Source organism: Apodemus sylvaticus, chromosome 11 (genome assembly GCF_947179515.1).
Source record: "Apodemus sylvaticus chromosome 11, mApoSyl1.1, whole genome shotgun sequence".
NCBI classification, from domain to species: domain Eukaryota; kingdom Metazoa; phylum Chordata; class Mammalia; order Rodentia; family Muridae; genus Apodemus; species Apodemus sylvaticus.
In genome coordinates this window covers 12,990,453-13,007,695 of record NC_067482.1, presented here as the reverse complement: position 1 = coordinate 13,007,695, position 17,243 = coordinate 12,990,453, and the positions used below count along the sequence as shown (strand labels likewise).

General features: G+C 44.4%; 1 protein-coding gene across 2 annotated transcripts in view; it reads left to right on the top strand.

Moving 5' to 3' along the window:
• Positions 1 to 17,243, top strand: part of Bmp2k (BMP2 inducible kinase) — a 102,484-nt gene that overhangs the window by 20,388 nt on the left and 64,853 nt on the right. For both annotated transcript variants that reach the window (XM_052198541.1, XM_052198540.1), the window contains exons 2-3: positions 10,478 to 10,596; positions 14,520 to 14,625. In XM_052198541.1, the coding sequence (XP_052054501.1) occupies positions 10,478 to 10,596; positions 14,520 to 14,625 (225 nt within the window). The remainder of the gene's footprint in view (positions 1 to 10,477; positions 10,597 to 14,519; positions 14,626 to 17,243) is intronic.

Here is a 17,243-nt window from a genome sequence, read left to right as displayed (position 1 = left end):
ATTCATCAAAGTTCATGATTAAATGTGGTTGTCATATTTTAGAAACAGCTTATTTGTATCATGTCTGTCGCGGTTTATAGTCATCATGATTATCTAAAGAATGGTGCTTTTGTCATCCTGGGCTGTGCCACCTTCAGGGTCTGATGTGGATATAACTACTTTCACTGGAAGAGGTTTTCATGTTGATCGTAATGTTGAATGTGTATTGTTTAATATACAAGTTCTTTCTCAGCATGACTGGTTTTTAACAAAAGAGAACATTTAACATTTAAAGAATTTTACAATCTGCATTATCATGATATTATTGCTTATTTTAAGGTGTGTATAAGCACACATGTGGAGGCCAGGGGGCCTGGGGACAAACCCTGTTCCTTTGTAAGAGTAGGAAGTCACTGAGCCATCTCTCCAGCCACAGTGACTGGCTTTTCTATCAAAAGTGCAGGTTGTTTGTGAGGCAGAACGCAGGGTGAGCATGCCTGACAGAAGAGGTTGTTGACTGGCTCTACCCAGATGATGATGTGCTTTGATCAAACTGGTAAGCCGCAAGTATGCTACCCAAGTGGGTACCAAAATAATGTTTATCTTAGCCAAGTTCCCAAACAGCTCAGTGGTAGTGACAGACTTTTTGCTTGTTAACCCCGGTCAGACACAAACTTCTTCACTGATCTGTTCACATTGTCCGTGCTGTTGGAAATGATGTGGGCTGGTTTTCCATCCCCAGTGGGAAGAGGACACGTTTACTCTGGAATACTAAACACAAGGACTCGGGAGTAAATGTGCTCCACTCTGCCTGACAGATCTGATAGAAAGCAATGAGACAAGCATTCTTTGTAAGGGAAGAATTCTCCAGATTGCTCCTTCAGCTTGAAAGTCTTGTTTGTGTTCAGTAACTCAAGGTAAAAGTGTTTGAACCACTGTAGCGTGTGCTTTCCGTTGGGCTAACACAGAATGGGTAAATATGTATACGTTTCCTGAGCCAAGGTTCTGGTATCAGGCCCTGCAGTGTAACAGACAGAGGCCCTCTGCTGATGCTTTGGCTCTCGGAGCGATTTTCCTTGGTACCCTTTTCTGAAGTAATCACAGAAGGCACTGTGGTTACTTGGCACGCTTGAGACTGTTGAAGTGCCAGAGTAAGCATTGGCAAGTTAGGACCAGAGCAGTGATAAAAAGGGAGTTCGCATATCCTGTTCCCTGTGCTCTGGTCTTTAATGTGGGAGACCACGTTAAGAAAAGGTTGACTTCCATTGGGGTGGATGTGAGACTCCCACACACCTGGCCTCCTCATGGACAGTCAGCGCACGCTCAGTGCTTTCTGTATGCTAGCCTTCTTTATCTTGTGTACTTAACTACCTCAGAACTTGGTGACTGGGACATAGTTGCATGGAAGTTATTTAATGGCAGGTTAGCTCAGTTTTCTGAATGAGGTTTGCTTCCTGGGATCAAGTCATGTTAATGCTTTGGGCTGGAATGGCTTACACTTCGAAGTACAGCTGTGGTTCTGAAGCAGGGCCAGGTATTTAGCTCACTGGCTCATCACAGTTTACATGTCTGTAGTTCAATTGAACAAATCATTCTGGGGTGGACAGCAGGTGAGCAGGGCTGTGGAGTGGAGGGGAGAAGGTGAGCAGGCCTGTGGGGTGGAGGGGAGCAGGTGAGCAGGGCTGTGGGGTGGAGGTGAGCAGGGCTGTGGGGTGGAGGGGAGCAGGTGAGCAGGGCTGTGGGGTGGAGGGGAGCAGGGGAGCAGAATGGTAAAGGAGCAGTGTGTAGAAAAAAGCACTTGCTCATATGAGCATGAAAAATAGGAAGCATTATTTTACCTCAGAAGACAAACAGCGGCCGAGGACAGGAGAAGGCAGACCATGTTATACTGCATGTCACCTCTGCCAGGGAACGCTTCCTGTTTCAGCAGATGTCTCTCTGTGCACTGGAAATCACTGCTTCTGACCTGGTTGCAGGCCATCCTTGTTTCTCAGACTCCTACACTACCTACACTGTTAACACACTATTTCAGACCAGAACATCCTCATAAACTAGTCATACAACATGCACATAGTGTGTTCGTCATGCGACATGCACAGAGTAAATGCTGATAGAGTGTCAAGCCAGTGATATAGCAGCTGGAACAAAGTTAGCTACAAGTAGTTCATCGAATGAGTCCTAAATGCTGCGCGGTGATTGAAACAAGTAAACAGAGTACTTCCCAAAAGGCAACGGGAAGGCTTCAGAAGGGAAAAGAAATCAAACAGGGCTCGATGGAAAACTGTGGGAGAGTCTGTTCTAGAGACTGAAAACAGTAAATCTAGGTGCCCGAAAAGGGGGGAGGGGACTGAGTAGACATGGGAAGACGGGAAAAGTCTTAGGTGAGTGCATTCCCGGTAGAACAAACTTAAGTGTGAAGTCCCTGACATGAAGGGGTGAGTCTGGTGGAGAGGGTCAGGGGTGGGGAGAGGTTGGAGCAGAGGAAGAGCCAGATCCTGTAGTCTCCTGCCTTGGAGAAGGTACAATCCTTTCCCACTTTTCTCTGACTTCAGTGAAATGGGAGCCACAGGAGGGTTTGTGAGCACAGAAGTGACATATTGGGCCCAGATTTTAATATGGGCCAAATGTGTGGAAAATCAAATGAACATAAATATCAGAAGCAGAGAAAGCACCTGGAGGAAGACTGTGATGTCACTTTGATAAAAGTGACAGTGGTTTTGACGAGGGCAGTGAGGATTTTGGGAAACGGACTCATGCTTTATTCCCAGAGTAGAGCAGAAAGGCCTAAGAGATGAAAGTCACACAGAGAATGCGCCAACTGTGAAGGATCACAGCCGTGCAAGAGAAAGGACCCTGAGGACGACTGTGACTGTGACGAGTCAGAGCTGGACAGGTTTTGAGAGCAGTGAATGAAATCATTTGGATGAGGATGTCAGTTCTTGAGAATAAGAACGCCTCTCGTGAGATTAAGGAACACAACCTTTCTCCCCTTTCTTACTTGCTTATCCCTTGAGCTCATACTGGCATAAAAACTACGAAATGGCATGTGAACTGTATACTTTTATGTAACTTTGAATTCCAGTGCTATTGATGGTCATGATTTTGAAGCACTTGAAGTTTTCAGTGCATATTTTATGACTTATCTTTTAACATTTTTTATGCATTTATTTATAGTACTGGGGATTGAACCTAGGGCCTTAACCTGTTCTACTGTTGATCTACATCTCTACAGTTCCTTGTGTTTTGAGTCAGCATCTTATGTATCCGGGCGGGCTGCCGCCTTCCTTAGTGCTGGGATTGCTGATGTGAGCCAGCAGTCTGGCTTCTTACAAAGTTGTGATGTACTTATTTGGTACAGTGTGATATTTTTGATACATGTGTGTAGTGTGAAGTTATTAAATCCATCAACTTATTTGCCATTTCTTTGTGTTGAGAATATTCTAAGTCCTCTATTTTAACATAGTATTTTGAAATATATCACAAACATTGCTGACTGCAGCCACCTGCTGCTCTGTAGACAGAGCTTTTTCTTACTATCTAGTAATTTTGTAGTGATTGGAATATGATTGCTTTCAATTTTTATTGTAAAAAAGCAGAACAATGGAGCTAATACTGAAAACAGTTTACAAATTAAATGTGATAATAGCATGAAAGCGTATTAAGTGGCCACATACTGGAACGTGCCCTCAAAGTGTGCTGAGTGCCTTTGTCTTGACCATTGAGGGCACTTCTGCTTCCGGGGGGAAAAGAAGCACTTTTTGTATTTGGAATAATAGTGACCATTAATTGTCAAATCGAAAGTACTTTTTCTAGGAAGAAAACCAGAAGAACCAGAAAGATGTTAAACAGCTTGTTATATTAATGTTAAACATGGTCTATGGTAATGAACTTGTGTTCAGTTTTTATAATTTGTATTTTCCATTAGAATATAGTCACCATCAAGGGATGAGGACTCAGAGATTAACTGGAACTACGTCCCAGCTAAATTGATTGATCGATATTAAGTGTCAGTTGAGTTGATTGGCATTGCTAATATTATAGAAATTGAGGTGTACACAATCCTTTTTGTAGTGGAATCTGTTAGAGAAGAGGGATCTGAAATTTACCCAAGTAACTGCTGTGCTTAGTGAATTTGTGTTAGTAAGTTTGCTAGGGTCACAGGCTCACGCCTGCAGCGCACATTTTGGTGTAAATGGACAGCACACAGAGCTTGTCCGGAGTCGCGTGGCCAGGATGGACTGATGGTGAGTTCCCTGGGGAGAGGGTCCACCTGCAGGCTCATTGGAACAATGGTCTCTAGTTAGTTATAAAATTGCAGAGAGGCTGAACAGTCTGATTGTTGTCTCAAGTATTACAGCTTAAAAACCTGATTATGGTCTCAAGTATTACAGCTTAAGAAACTTTCATATATTGTTTTAATTTGAAGCGATTGATTATGTATACTCATTCATAGTTCCTTGTTCCGTAGGGATGCACTTGTATGTGTTTGAGATAGGATTTCTTGTGGCCTTAAACTAATTCTGTAGCTGAGGATGACCAAGTACCTGGTCCACCTGTTTTTATTTCTCAGGTTGTTGGGATTACAGGCACACCTGGGTACCATTGCTGTTGTTGAGATTATAGGCACACCTGGGTACCATTGCTTTTTTTCTTTTTTAAAGGCTTTATAACATCCAGTTTAAACATGGTTCATCTTTTATACATAAAAGATTGTGCTTATTAAGTCAAATTTTCTTAAGAAAAAATTGGGGAAACCATTGTTCTTTTTTGATTTCTTCATTTGTCTTGTTCTCCAGTTCTGTTATTTCTAGATCCTTTTGTTTATAATTGTACACTTTGTTTGGCAAATGCCTGCATGGCTAGGTGTGGGCTGTAAAAAATCATTAGAACCTGAGATTTATAGGGGAACAAAAGACATGGCTCTGTCTTGTTAGACTAGCTGTCTGCTTCCTTTGGTCTTTTTCCTATCTATAAAGTGGAAATACGTTAAAGGCTGTGTGATGTTACAGGAATGAAATAAAATATGTCTTCCCCCTCAATTCTGATTCATTCTCCTTACTGATAACAATAGTGTTGGCAAGAATGTAAGTTAGTAATCATTCCTCATTAGAAAGGGTTGCACTTTTAGGAGAAAGCCTTGGGTTTGCTGACTTAACCTAGGGCTCTGTTGTACCAGAGATAAGCAGTCAATGGGAGGAAGAACTTTCTTATGCCTCAGATCACACAGACACGTAAGTGCCTTTCCTGCTTATCTCAAACATGGCTTCAAAGTCACATAATTTTTCTTCTGCGATGGTTGGAGCTAGGAGTCACTGATGTTGAATCCTTCCTCTATTTTGCTGATAAAATGCACAGGGAATAAAAAGATCACATGGGAGGTTATCCTCCCTCCCCCCCTTTTTTCTCTCTCCGGATACATTTCATAGGACTCATCACCCATGTTCAAGTCTTTGATAAACATGCAGTGTTTCGTGTGTTGGGATGCTAGAGCTGAAGGTTGCTAGGCTACCGTAAACATTCTCCGTCACAAGAGACTTATGGTCCCTTTGGGACAGTCTCTAGTGTATAGTGAGCAGTAGTGGCTGTCTTAGGAGAACTGCTTCTCAGTGGCGGTGGTGAGATTGGGTGGCAAGAGGGAAATTCTGGGAGAGTAGGCCAGGCTGACCCAGCTTACGTAGGGAAGGATGGTCTAAACACTGAGCCGCAGAGCTCTTAGAATTGGGCGGAGGTTTTTGCCCCAGTAATCCCAGCACTTGGGAGGTGGTGGGCAGCTTGGACTATGCAATGAAGTGCTGCCAGTTCAAGGGCTAAGGGTGTGGCTCAGTAGTGGAAACTTCAAAGCACATAGGAAGGTGAAAAGTGCTACAGAGAGTATCATGCCCACCTTCTAGAAAACCTTCGCACAGAGCACAGAGCAGTCACCATCTTCCCTTCACAACATGTGGGTAATTTTAAATGAGGACTTCTTCAGAACATTCTTACCCATAGGTAGAAGAATGTCAAAGAAATTAGCAAATGTTAGTTTCAACAAGGGATTCAAGAAATTCCCTTTTTTCCTTTATGGGAAGACTGAGTAGTTCAAAGGTGTTTCATTTTGGTTGCATCCTGCTTCATGTTTAATACCCACTGAAATGTTGTATTAATGATTAGTACTAACTACTGTATGTGGTACAAACAGCAAGTGGTGAGAACTAAAATTCATGCAGTAAATAAAGAAGTCTAATTGTGTGAACGTGCCAATATTTATGCAGTATGACTTTATTGCATGTTTCTGATATCTTGTACTGACTTTCAAATTTCTGTCTTTTCCATGACTCCTTGGTTTAATAATTTGTAATCAAGCCAGTAGTCACCGGAATATAGTCTGCTGTTTGATATGAGGGTTATACTGTGGGGCTTATCCCAACTATGGGTGGATCATGTTAGAACCGAAAGGAATTGCTTAGGCCAAATATTGCTGAAACATATCTTGTCCAGAAATGTCATTTTTTAAGATGTTTGTGGTTGCATCAACCAGTAGTTGAGCAAGTTGAAATCTACCTCATGTTTAAACATGATATGCAGGCATCGTCAAGGTGCCACTGTGAGCACAGCTCTCCCACTGTCCCCCAGTCAGCACAGCTCTCCCGCTGGCTGTCCCCCAGCTTAAGGTCATTATGCTCAGCAAACAGCACAACTACCAGGTAGCACCACGGTGCCTCTGAAGGCGACCTGATGTTCTTCCGTTTTCACTTACATGATGCAGGTAAACACCAGTGTCTTCTCTCTTGCTGTTCCTTATTTTCACACACATAGTACACGGCCTTTTCATTTGCAAACATAGTTTGTGGGCTAAGTGGAACAATTAGGAGAAATTCTACTGATTGAAAGGAAAGGAAAAGTCTTAGGAAGACATACCGAAGACGTGCAATTGAGCCATGGAAGAGGCCGACAAACTGAGGTAAAGATGAGTAATGTCAGGACTGGTGGCTTCCAGAGAGAAATAGCAAGTCGAGAGGCATTTCCTGTCAAGTTGACAACACTTTCAGTGCCTCGGAGGTCTCATGAGGGTGAAAGAAAACTGGCTCAGATGCTTGCAGCTAGAAGTTTCTGTGACCTTTTAGCATGTTGTTGAAAGCTTTGAATTTGAAGTTGAAGTGTGTTTTCTTTCTACTGACTTAGCTTGGGAACCTTTTCTGTAGAAACAAAAGTTCCAGCCCTTAAGAGCGTTGTATTTCACTTCCTAGTACCAAGAAACAAACAAAACCAAAATCAGAACTGAGCTATCCCAGAAAGCAGTACTGCAACAGGAGGGCATTTAATGCAGCATCGTCAGAAATAACAACCAATCACACTCCCCAAGACACAGGTCACCTGAATGGCTTTTGTTGTGTGATGGATTAAACCATTATATGTGCATGGTATGGTATACAGAACAACTCCTGGATAGGTGCCGGAGTGTGTTGTTGTGGCTGCTGTCGTATCATTCTGTTAACGGTGGCTGTAGAAGAAGGCTGACCCTGCATACATATGGTTCAGGGATTTTGAGTATGATGGGACCCTTTGCCTGCTTCTGTTTGAACCATGGTCTTATGGTGCTGGATACTCAGTGGTCACCAGAGGTCATCCTGAGATAGTGGCTCCATATTGTCTTATGCTGATGAAAATTAAAAATTAAAAATACTCTCTGGTGAGAGTATGCAAAGTGAAGCAAGCTTTGTTTATAGAGCACAGAGAAATTGCAGCATAGTGAGAAGGTAGAGAAGAGAGGGGCTCCTGCGAGACCGAGGAGTTTCCAAGAGAGGCAACACCGCTAAACTGCTCTGTGGAAAGTTTCTGTGGGAAAACTGGACAGAAGTGGAGTCAGGCTCTGTTGGGATTAGTTAATTCTCTGGGCTAACAGGCTGGACCCAGGGAAGGCATGCTCTGTGCTCCACGCATGCCCCGTTACTAGTCCGGTCAGGGCGAAGCCGTGCAGTGCTTCCGTGTCTTCTGCCTGGTTCCGGGTGGCCGAAGCTGACTCAGGCTTTGCTGCGCCTCACCTTGACTTTCTGCTCTTAGTCATTGGACAGCATTCCGACTTCCAGCCCTGTATCTCACTGTTTGGAGTGGGATTGTTTCTTTGCTCTCACACTCGGGTGTGCCGCTCCTTCCTGGTGCAGCGAGGCCCTCCTGACCACCCCCCCCCCCCCCCCCGCCTCCAGCATGCAGGTTACCCCTTATTTAGCTCCTTGTCTAGAGGTGGTCTAACGTGCGCTTGTAGGTGGAAGCTTCTTATTAGAATTTTGTTTGTTACGGGTGGCTGTCTTAGGACTTAGAGGAGAAGAAGGACATTGCCTTAGCTAGGGTTACTGTGGTGATGAAACACCATGATCAAAAGCAACTTGAGGAAGAAAATATTGTTAGGTTTTCACAGCACAGTCCAACATTGAAGGAAGTTAGGACAGGAACTCAAACAGGGCAGGAACCTTGGAGGCAGGAGCTGATGCAGAGGCCATGGAGGGGTGCTGCTTACTGGGTTGCTCCTCATGATTTGTACAGCTTACTTTCTTATAGAACCCAGGACCACCAGCCCAAGACTGGCACCACCCACAACTGGGCGGGGTCCTCCCCCATCAATCACTATTAAGAACATGCCTATAGGCTTGCCCGAAGCCTGATCTTATGGAGACATTTTCTCAATTGAGATGTCTTCTTCTCTGATGACTGTAGCTTGTGTCAGCTTGACATGAAGCTAGCCACTGCACCTTTTGTTCCTCTAGGGCTTTGTGGTGGGGTAGCCATCTGTCCAGCTGTCAGTGGTCCAGAGCTCTGGCCACTTCTCACCTGTCCAACTTGATTACATTATACTCAATTCCAGACCTTTGATTCATCACCTCCGTGTGTCAGACACTGCAGTTGCACTCTGTTCTCACTGCAGCATCTCTGAGCAACTTGATGTGTTCACTATGGTCCTTTCTACTACCAATGCAGAGCTAGCTCACACATGCATGGGAATACGCATTAGAACAAGCAAACACACAAACAAAAATCACACGTATTTGTATAATAGCTTGTAAAACCTAGGTAGAATTATCTACCAAAGCTTACTATCATTTAATTGTATGATCATGAGTGTATATGTGTGTGTGTATAGTGGGGAAGTGGGGAGGGAACATCTTAGTTCAGTGTAACATGCAGTTGTTTCACACAAGAACCCTGAGAGAGCAAGGTTGTTCTCTAGAGTGTAGACCTAAGACAGGAAGACTCCGGGTTAGTAAAGTCAGCAGTCACCTTCACTGTCACACATACTTGCGCCAGTGTACACGTATTCTCCTGTCAGGACTGTCTCTCTTGTGGATTCTCTTCTTGTGCATTTTGAAAGCATCTAGAGTGTCTTATATTTTCCAATGATAGCGCAAGATTAACAATCATGCCTTTATCATTTTAACAAAATTGACATGCCTATAAAAAACATGTTACAGAATGTTCTACCAGAAATGTCTTCAAAAATTAATGTGAGACTCTTATCTTAGATTTGATAAAATAACTGATCTGTTAATAGCACTTTCTGTGTTCTTCAAATGAAGCACCTTCTCAGATGTAGTAGAGAGGATATCTCAGAAACTGGTGTAGGTAAAGAACACATTTACCGTCTCACTTGAGTTCTGGGGGGAGGGGGACTAATTCCGTGGTCTCCCTGTCCTGAGCCATTTTCTTTCTAATCACCACGGTCACAGATTATCTACATCAGGTCTAAGCATCATCTTACAGAGAGGCAGGAAAGAAGAGTGGGGCCTTCTCCACCGCACACTGTCCTTTCCCTGTCATCTCAGCAGACTACCTTGTACCATGAGTTAGAGCTGGCGAGTACCCAGCCCTAAAGTCAGTGGCTGATAATCAAATTCGATCCCAGATTGGCTGAGGATACTGTAAGCTCATCCCTAAAATTGGAGGAGAGGCCAACTGTCTTAGTGTTAAGTAGTAGCCATGCTTGTCATCAAGATGGGTGAGTGATAATTAGTATTGCAGAAAGTTATGTGAGGACATTTTGTATCCTGAGTCACAGGTTTCTGTGGAAAAGTAAATTTGAGTCTCTTGCCCTTTGAAAGAGAAGCAGATTGATTTGAGGAACATGTGGCTCTGTAAGTACTGTCATCACTGATGCAGGGGGTCAGCAGTTAGCTCTCAATCAGTGAGCTGCTTACAGTACTGATTTTTGTCCTGAATATAGTTTTTGATTATTTTCTTCTTATTTAGCTCCAAAGTGTGTGTTTGTGTGTGTGTGTGTGAGAGAGAGAGAGAGAGAGAGAGAGAGAGAGAGAGAGAGAGAGAGAGATTAAAAAAAAAATCTCACTATGTAGCTCTGGATGGCCTCGAACTCACTTTGTAGACCAGTCTGGCCTTGAACTGACAAGAGGTCCATTTGCATCCCAAGTGCTGGGATTAAAGGTGTGCGCCTCCATGCACAGTACAATTCTAGTATCTAATTTTGATGGTGGGTTCTGATTGTTTTAAGTGAATCGGCTTCCTCTCCTAGGTGGCTTCTCCACTGTTTTCCTGGTGCGGACTCACAGTGGGATCCGATGTGCACTGAAGCGAATGTATGTCAATAACACACCTGACCTCAACATTTGTAAAAGGGAAATCACGATTATGGTAAGTGAGAGAAATTGTGTTTTAGAAATTTGGATCCTTTTCCTTTGGTTTTTATAGTACAGCATTCACAGTCTTCTAGGCAAGTCATGTATCAGTTTGTACACACTTGAGAAGCTCGAGAGGCCACTGAGTTAAACTGCGCTGTGGGTATTGGCCGTTGTTGGTGCCTGGCCACACGTGAGCCTAAATGCCCTTTCCTTGACTGCCCGGTGTGGGTGCAGCAGGCAGGGCGCTCACTGTAACTGTGTGGTACAGGGAGGATAGAGCACTACAGAATGGTGTAATACACACCAAGTTCACCTACCTGACACTTTAAGAAATAAAGTCTTCCACATACCATGAATCCTTCTCCGCCTTCCTGCTCAGCTGGTCTTAGCAATGTTTTTCTCATGCAGAAAGAGACTCCCACCCTGATGGTGGTGACTGTATTTGCTGTCCACACTTTCTACATGCCTCTTGTGTTTATATCCACATACAACAATTTCTGGTCCCCCCCACCCCATTTCAACAATCCGGCTCTTACCTGGTTTTGCCGTAAACTTTGCAGTGTAGGGCCAGTTGTCAGTCCTCGAGGGAAGCTCTTACCAAATACTAGTACAGTAAACACATCTTAGTAGACCAATAAGAACCTCAGTGCTCTTGGGGTCTTCTAGTTCTCACTTCTCTTCCCTCTCCTCCTCAGTTCTTACCTGAGTACGCCTGCACACACGTGCACATTCTCATAGGCTCAGCTTCAGGTAACTGAAAATGAACAGATTTAGTTAGTTATTCAGACATAGTGTGGTATAGTCATTGCCTCTGTGGCTTCAGTACCTTTCACCACCCCAAAGAAAAGCCCTGCCCACTCTCCTGCCCATGCTGTGCTCCCTCCAGCCCCAGTGAGCACCCTGTCTGCCACTCTCCTGCCCATGCTGTGCTCCCTCCTCCAGCCCCAGCGAGCACCCTGTGTGCCGACTCTCCTGCCCATTCCGTGCTCTCTTCCTCCAGCCCCAGAAAGCACCCTGTCTGCCCACTCTTCTGCCCATGCCGTGCTCCCTCCTCCAGCCCCAGCGAGCACCCTGTCTGCCCACTCTCCTGTCCATTCCGTGCTCTCTTCCTCCAGCCCCAGTGAGCACCCTGTCTGCCCACTCTCCTGCCCATTCCGTGCTCTCTTCCTCCAGCCCCAGTGAGCACCCTGTCTGCCACTCCTGCCCATTCCGTGCTCCCTTCCTCCAGCCCCAGCGAGCACCCTGTCTGCTTGGGACTTCTGCTCTGAACATTTCTGATAACTGGATAACTGGGTTTCTTTTTTTCTTACCCCATTGCCTGTGAGATTCATAGACATTGTAGTGCCCCTCAGTACTTTATTTCCTTTCTGTTACCACATGACATTCTGTCAACATCCCAGTGTATCTGGTTGTATAGAAAAGCTGATAGGCAGGAATCTGGGCTGCTTGTAGTTTTTGTCTGCTGTGACTAGCTGCTGCTGTGCACATGTGCATGTGTGTGACTAACTGCTGCTGCTGTGCACATGTGCATGTGTGTGACTAGCTGCTGCTGCTGTGCACATGTGCATGTGTGTGACTAGCTGCTGTTGCTGTGCACATGTGCATGTGTGTGACTGACTGCTGCTGCTGTGCACATGTGCATGTGTGTGACTTGCTGCTGCTGTGCACGTGTGCATGTGTGTGACTAGCTGTTGCTGTGCACATGTGCATGTGTGTGACTAGTTGTTGCTGTGCACATGTGCATGTGTGTGACTAGCTGCTGCTGTTGTGCACATGTGTATGTGTGTGACTAGCTGCTGCTGCTGTACACATGTGCATGTGTGTGACTAGCTGCTGCTACTGTGCGTATGTGCATGTGTGTGACTAGCTGCTGCTGCTGTGCGCATGTGCATGTGTGTGACTAACTGCTGCTGCTGTGCACATGTGCATGTGTGTGACTAGCTGCTGCTGCTGTGCACATGTGCATGTGTGTGACTAGCTGCTGCTGCTGTGCACTTGTGCATGTGTGTGACTAGCTGCTGCTGCTGTGCACATGTGCATGTGTGTGGCTGCTGCTGTGCACATGTGCATGTGTGTGACTAGCTGCTGCTGTGTGCATGTGCATGTGTGTGACTAGCTACTGCTGTGTACACATGTATTCATGTTCATGAGTAGTTTCTCACTTTGGCTTATATGCTTGGGTTCTTCTGTAAATGTTTGAGGAGCAGCCAGACTTAGTGTACCAGCTGCACCACGTATGTTCTTCCCAGCAGTCCCACTGACAGAGAGCGTTAGTTAATGCCAGTCCCACATACCTCACTGCTCAGGGGATTTCCTTCTTCATAACAACACTTATAAAGAAGTGTATTTTTGTCATCTGGTTTTTTGAATTCCAGTTGTTTCTTTCTCTTAGCTAGTTTAGAGATGATTAGGTTTTGACACATTTTAAAGATAAAGATATTAGCAAGCAGATTGAAAAAGAATTGCTTCGAGATAATGGGGAAGCCTAGATTGAGTTTCCTAACTTGGGCCTAGATAATGCACCGCTGTGTAGAAACCTGTTTTTCAGTGGCATTCCAGCCCGGATTTCCACCTTCATTCTCCCCTCAGTTTAGCTACTTGCTGGTTTATTATATCCATCTTGTCACCTTTCCCAGGCGAATCTCTACGCCTCTCACTATTTCCCTGAATCCCCTCTCTTCCTGCCAGTGTCCCAGCATCTGTTTCCTGCCTGAGCTCATCCACCATCAGCTTTTTTATTGTCAGGTGATGCTTCTAAGAGATTCTCTTTGACTCCGTAGAGTTAGTATACTTCTGACACAAGGAGAGGATGCTAGCAGCAGCTCCAGTCAAGTCTCTGTCTTTAAACAAGGCATAGTGGGGAGACCTTTGCAGACATGGTCTTCAACTGCTGTTCGGGCACCCACTGCTTACTGTATGAACTAACATGTTTTTTGTTCAGGAGTTCTGACTACAAACTGTTTTGCACAGTTGAAACCCAGTGTAATATGGATGATAGCAGTTTTAGGATGTTTATCCATGTTAAAGCAATACTGATCCCTAAGTGGTCTTCAACCGTCTGTATAGTCGCGGTATGCTGGTGGTGACTTTGTACTACGAGGAAACATTGTCAGACTTTCCATTTTGTTATCTCCTTGAACACAGCACTAAGTATCTTTAATCTATGAGTTCTTTCTCACAGATGTTTTGGCCACTTGTTCCTACATAAGCTATAATGTTTAGGAAAAATGCATGAAACTAGTTTATTAACATTAGAACTTAGTTCCTTTATTTGATTTTTATTTTATGTTGTATTTTATTTGGTTTTTAAGACAGTGTTTCTCTGTGCAGCCTTGGCTGTCCTAGAACTTTGTCTGTAAGGCAGGCTAGCCTTAAACTCACAGAGATCTGTCTGCTTCTGCCTCCCAGCAATTCCTTTATTTTTTAACATAAATATTACTAGAATTCTAATACTTTATCCTTGAATTTCAGAGGACTATGTAATACACTTGCTTTGGTAGACTGCTTCTAGCTTATGTTTGTTTAGTTTGGGGGGGGTCGGTGTGCGTAGAGGTCGGGCAGCTTAGGGGGCAGCTTAGGGGACATGGCTTCCACCCTGTTGGTCCTGGGGACTGGACTCAGGTCCTCAGGCCTGGGATCAGTGTCTCCACTGGCTGAACCAAGTCTCCAGCCCTTGGTAGATTATTGCTTTTATTATTTTCCTGATTGAACTTATAAACAAATGATCATTGGTTATACATCTTAGACAATAACTGCCATATAAGTATCGAATTTTCAATGAAGCCGTAAAAATCACTGACTGAAATACTGTACTCTCATACCTTATTCCTGCTTTTAGGAATTTATTAATCTAGTTATTTACACTTACAATCATCACTCTTAAAAGTTTAAGGTTTATATTTTCCAATCTTAAAGATTTTATTTCTTTTTTCACAGAAAGAGCTATCTGGCCACAAAAATATTGTTGGTTATTTGGACTGTGCTGTCAATTCAATTAGTGATAATGTATGGGAAGTGCTTATCTTAATGGAATATTGTCGAGGTAAGTATCTGTCTTCATTTGTAGTATACTAAAAAGAACGTCCCTTTCCATGGAACATGAGGTCTGAGGTTTCTCCAGGGCAGCTGCTACCTTATTCTAGATGCTTTATTGCAATTTCAGCTTTAATGACTTAATTATACATGCTGTTAAAACTTATTTAAAATCTAATGATAATTTATAATTATGACAAGAGCCTGCAAATGGAGAATTAAACAAAGTGATAATTGGGTTCAAAACAAGAAACCTAAGCCAGTGAAGTTATATTTGTGATTGTCTGTATAATTCTTTTGTAATCCAACAAAGAATTAGCATTGCAAGATCTACAGTAAAGCATATTAAATTTGTTACATTTAGGCAGCACATGCTGTATCTGTGTGTATCTGTGTGGCTGCGCCTATAGGAGATTTAAACATATTTTCTCTTACATTTCTTTGTGTGCATATGTGTGCGTGTGCTTGTGAATGAAGGCACTCACAAACAACAGTGTCCATGCGTGTGTAGGTCCCAGGACCACTTGAGAGTCCTTCCATCTCTCCTTCCATCATGCGGGTCTCGGGGATCAAACTCTGGTTGTCAGGCTGGGTAGCAAGTGCCTTTTACCAACCCCGCTTGCGGCCATTGGACTTATACTGCGCTGGCTTTGAGACAGGGCATCTCAGTTGGATCTACTCATGAAGTAGGCTAGGCCTGCTGACCATGAGCCCTGGGGATCTTCCTGTCTCTGCCTCCCCAGCACTGGGATTATAGGTACCTGCTGCCACGCCTACTACCTCCCCAGCACAGGGATTATAGGTACCTGCTGCCACGCCTACTACCTCTCCAGCACAGGGATTATAGGTACCTGCTGCCACGCCTACTACCTCCCCAGCACTGGGATTATAGGTACCTGCTGCCACGCCTACTACCTCTCCAGCACTGGGATTATAGGTACCTGCTGCCACGCCTACTACCTCCCCAGCACTGGGATTATAGGTACCTGCTGCCACGCCTACTACCTCTCCAGCACTGGGATTATAGGTACCTGCTGCCACGCCTACTACCTCCCCAGCACTGGGATTATAGGTACCTGCTGCCACGCCTACTACCTCTCCAGCACTGGGATTATAGGTACCTGCTGCCACGCCTACTACCTCCCCAGCACTGGGATTATAGGTACCTGCTGCCACGCCTACTACCTCTCCAGCACTGGGATTATAGGTACCTGCTGCCACGCCTACTACCTCTCCAGCACTGGGATTATAGGTACCTGCTGCCACGCCTACTACCTCTCCAGCACTGGGATTATAGGTACCTGCTGCCACGCCTACTACCTCCCCAGCACTGGGATTATAGGTACCTGCTGCCACGCCTACTTTCTTACACGTGCTCTGGATTCCAGCTGAGGTCTGCACACTTGAGTGCAAGCACTGTACCTACTGACTTGTCTCCTCAGCCACTGTTGAGTTCTCTGTGAGATAGGATTCATATAGCCCTAGATGCTTTGTGAACTGATTCTCCTTTCAAGTTATAGAGCCTGCATTTTTTAAAATGTGATTTTAAAATTTTTAATTTATGTGCATTGATGTTTTGTCTGTGTGTATATATCTGTGTAAGGGCATTGAATCCCCCGGAGCTGGAGTCACAGACAGTTGTGAACTGCCATGAGGGTCCAGGGAATTTAACCTGGGTCTTTTGGAAAAGCAGCCAGTGCTCTTAGCCACTGAGATGTTTCTCTAACCCCATAGAACCTGCATTTTAATACGTAATCTTAATGCTTTTTATTCATTTGTGTCAGAAAATAGGAAGCCACTTTTATCTAGACTTAATAGTATTTAAGAGAAATGTTTTCCTGCACTGCCTGCCTCAGTAGTAATAACATAGAAACTACCCCTGTCTTCTGTGAGGAGGGGGAGAACAGAGATGGAGAGGGGGAGGGCTCAGTCTATTGCCTGCAAGCAGAGTGTCACTCACTTGGGTTTTGAAAAGGAATATTTACCTGGTGTTTGAATCAGCAAGGTTTGTTTCACAGGAATTTTAAAATTGAAAAAATAATTCCCACTGGGGCCGGAGAAAGCTTAGTGCTCGAGAGTGCTGACGGGGCTTGCAGAGGATACAGGTTCAGGGCCAGCCACCTATGTGCTGGCTTATAACTACCTGCAGCTCCTGGCTCAGGGACTCTAACTCCCTCTTAGGGCCTGTGTGGGCCCCAGGAATGCATGTGGTGCATACATGCATATGTGTGTGTATCTAGCTGTCTGTCTGTCTGTCTATTTATCTATCTATAAATATAGATATAGATATAGTAATTTATGTATATGGTTAAAAAAACCCAATAGCTACTGTAGAACCACACGTCTTTAATTCTTGCACTAGGGAGGCAGAGGCAGGTGAATATCTGAATTTAAGGCCAGCCTTGTCTATAGAGAGTTCTAGGCCAGTCAGGGCTACATAGACTCCCAGAAAACAAAACAAAACAAACAATAGCAGCTGGAATCTCAGCAGGAAAAACCCAAAGCCCAATAGATCTGTTTAGCCATGGGTTGGCTGAGCAGCCTCCTGACAGGCTCTGTCTTGAAAGTCTGTCACTTTAAGATGCATAGATGCCCCCTCTCAGGTTCTCCTCTGAATTTCCATGCTGT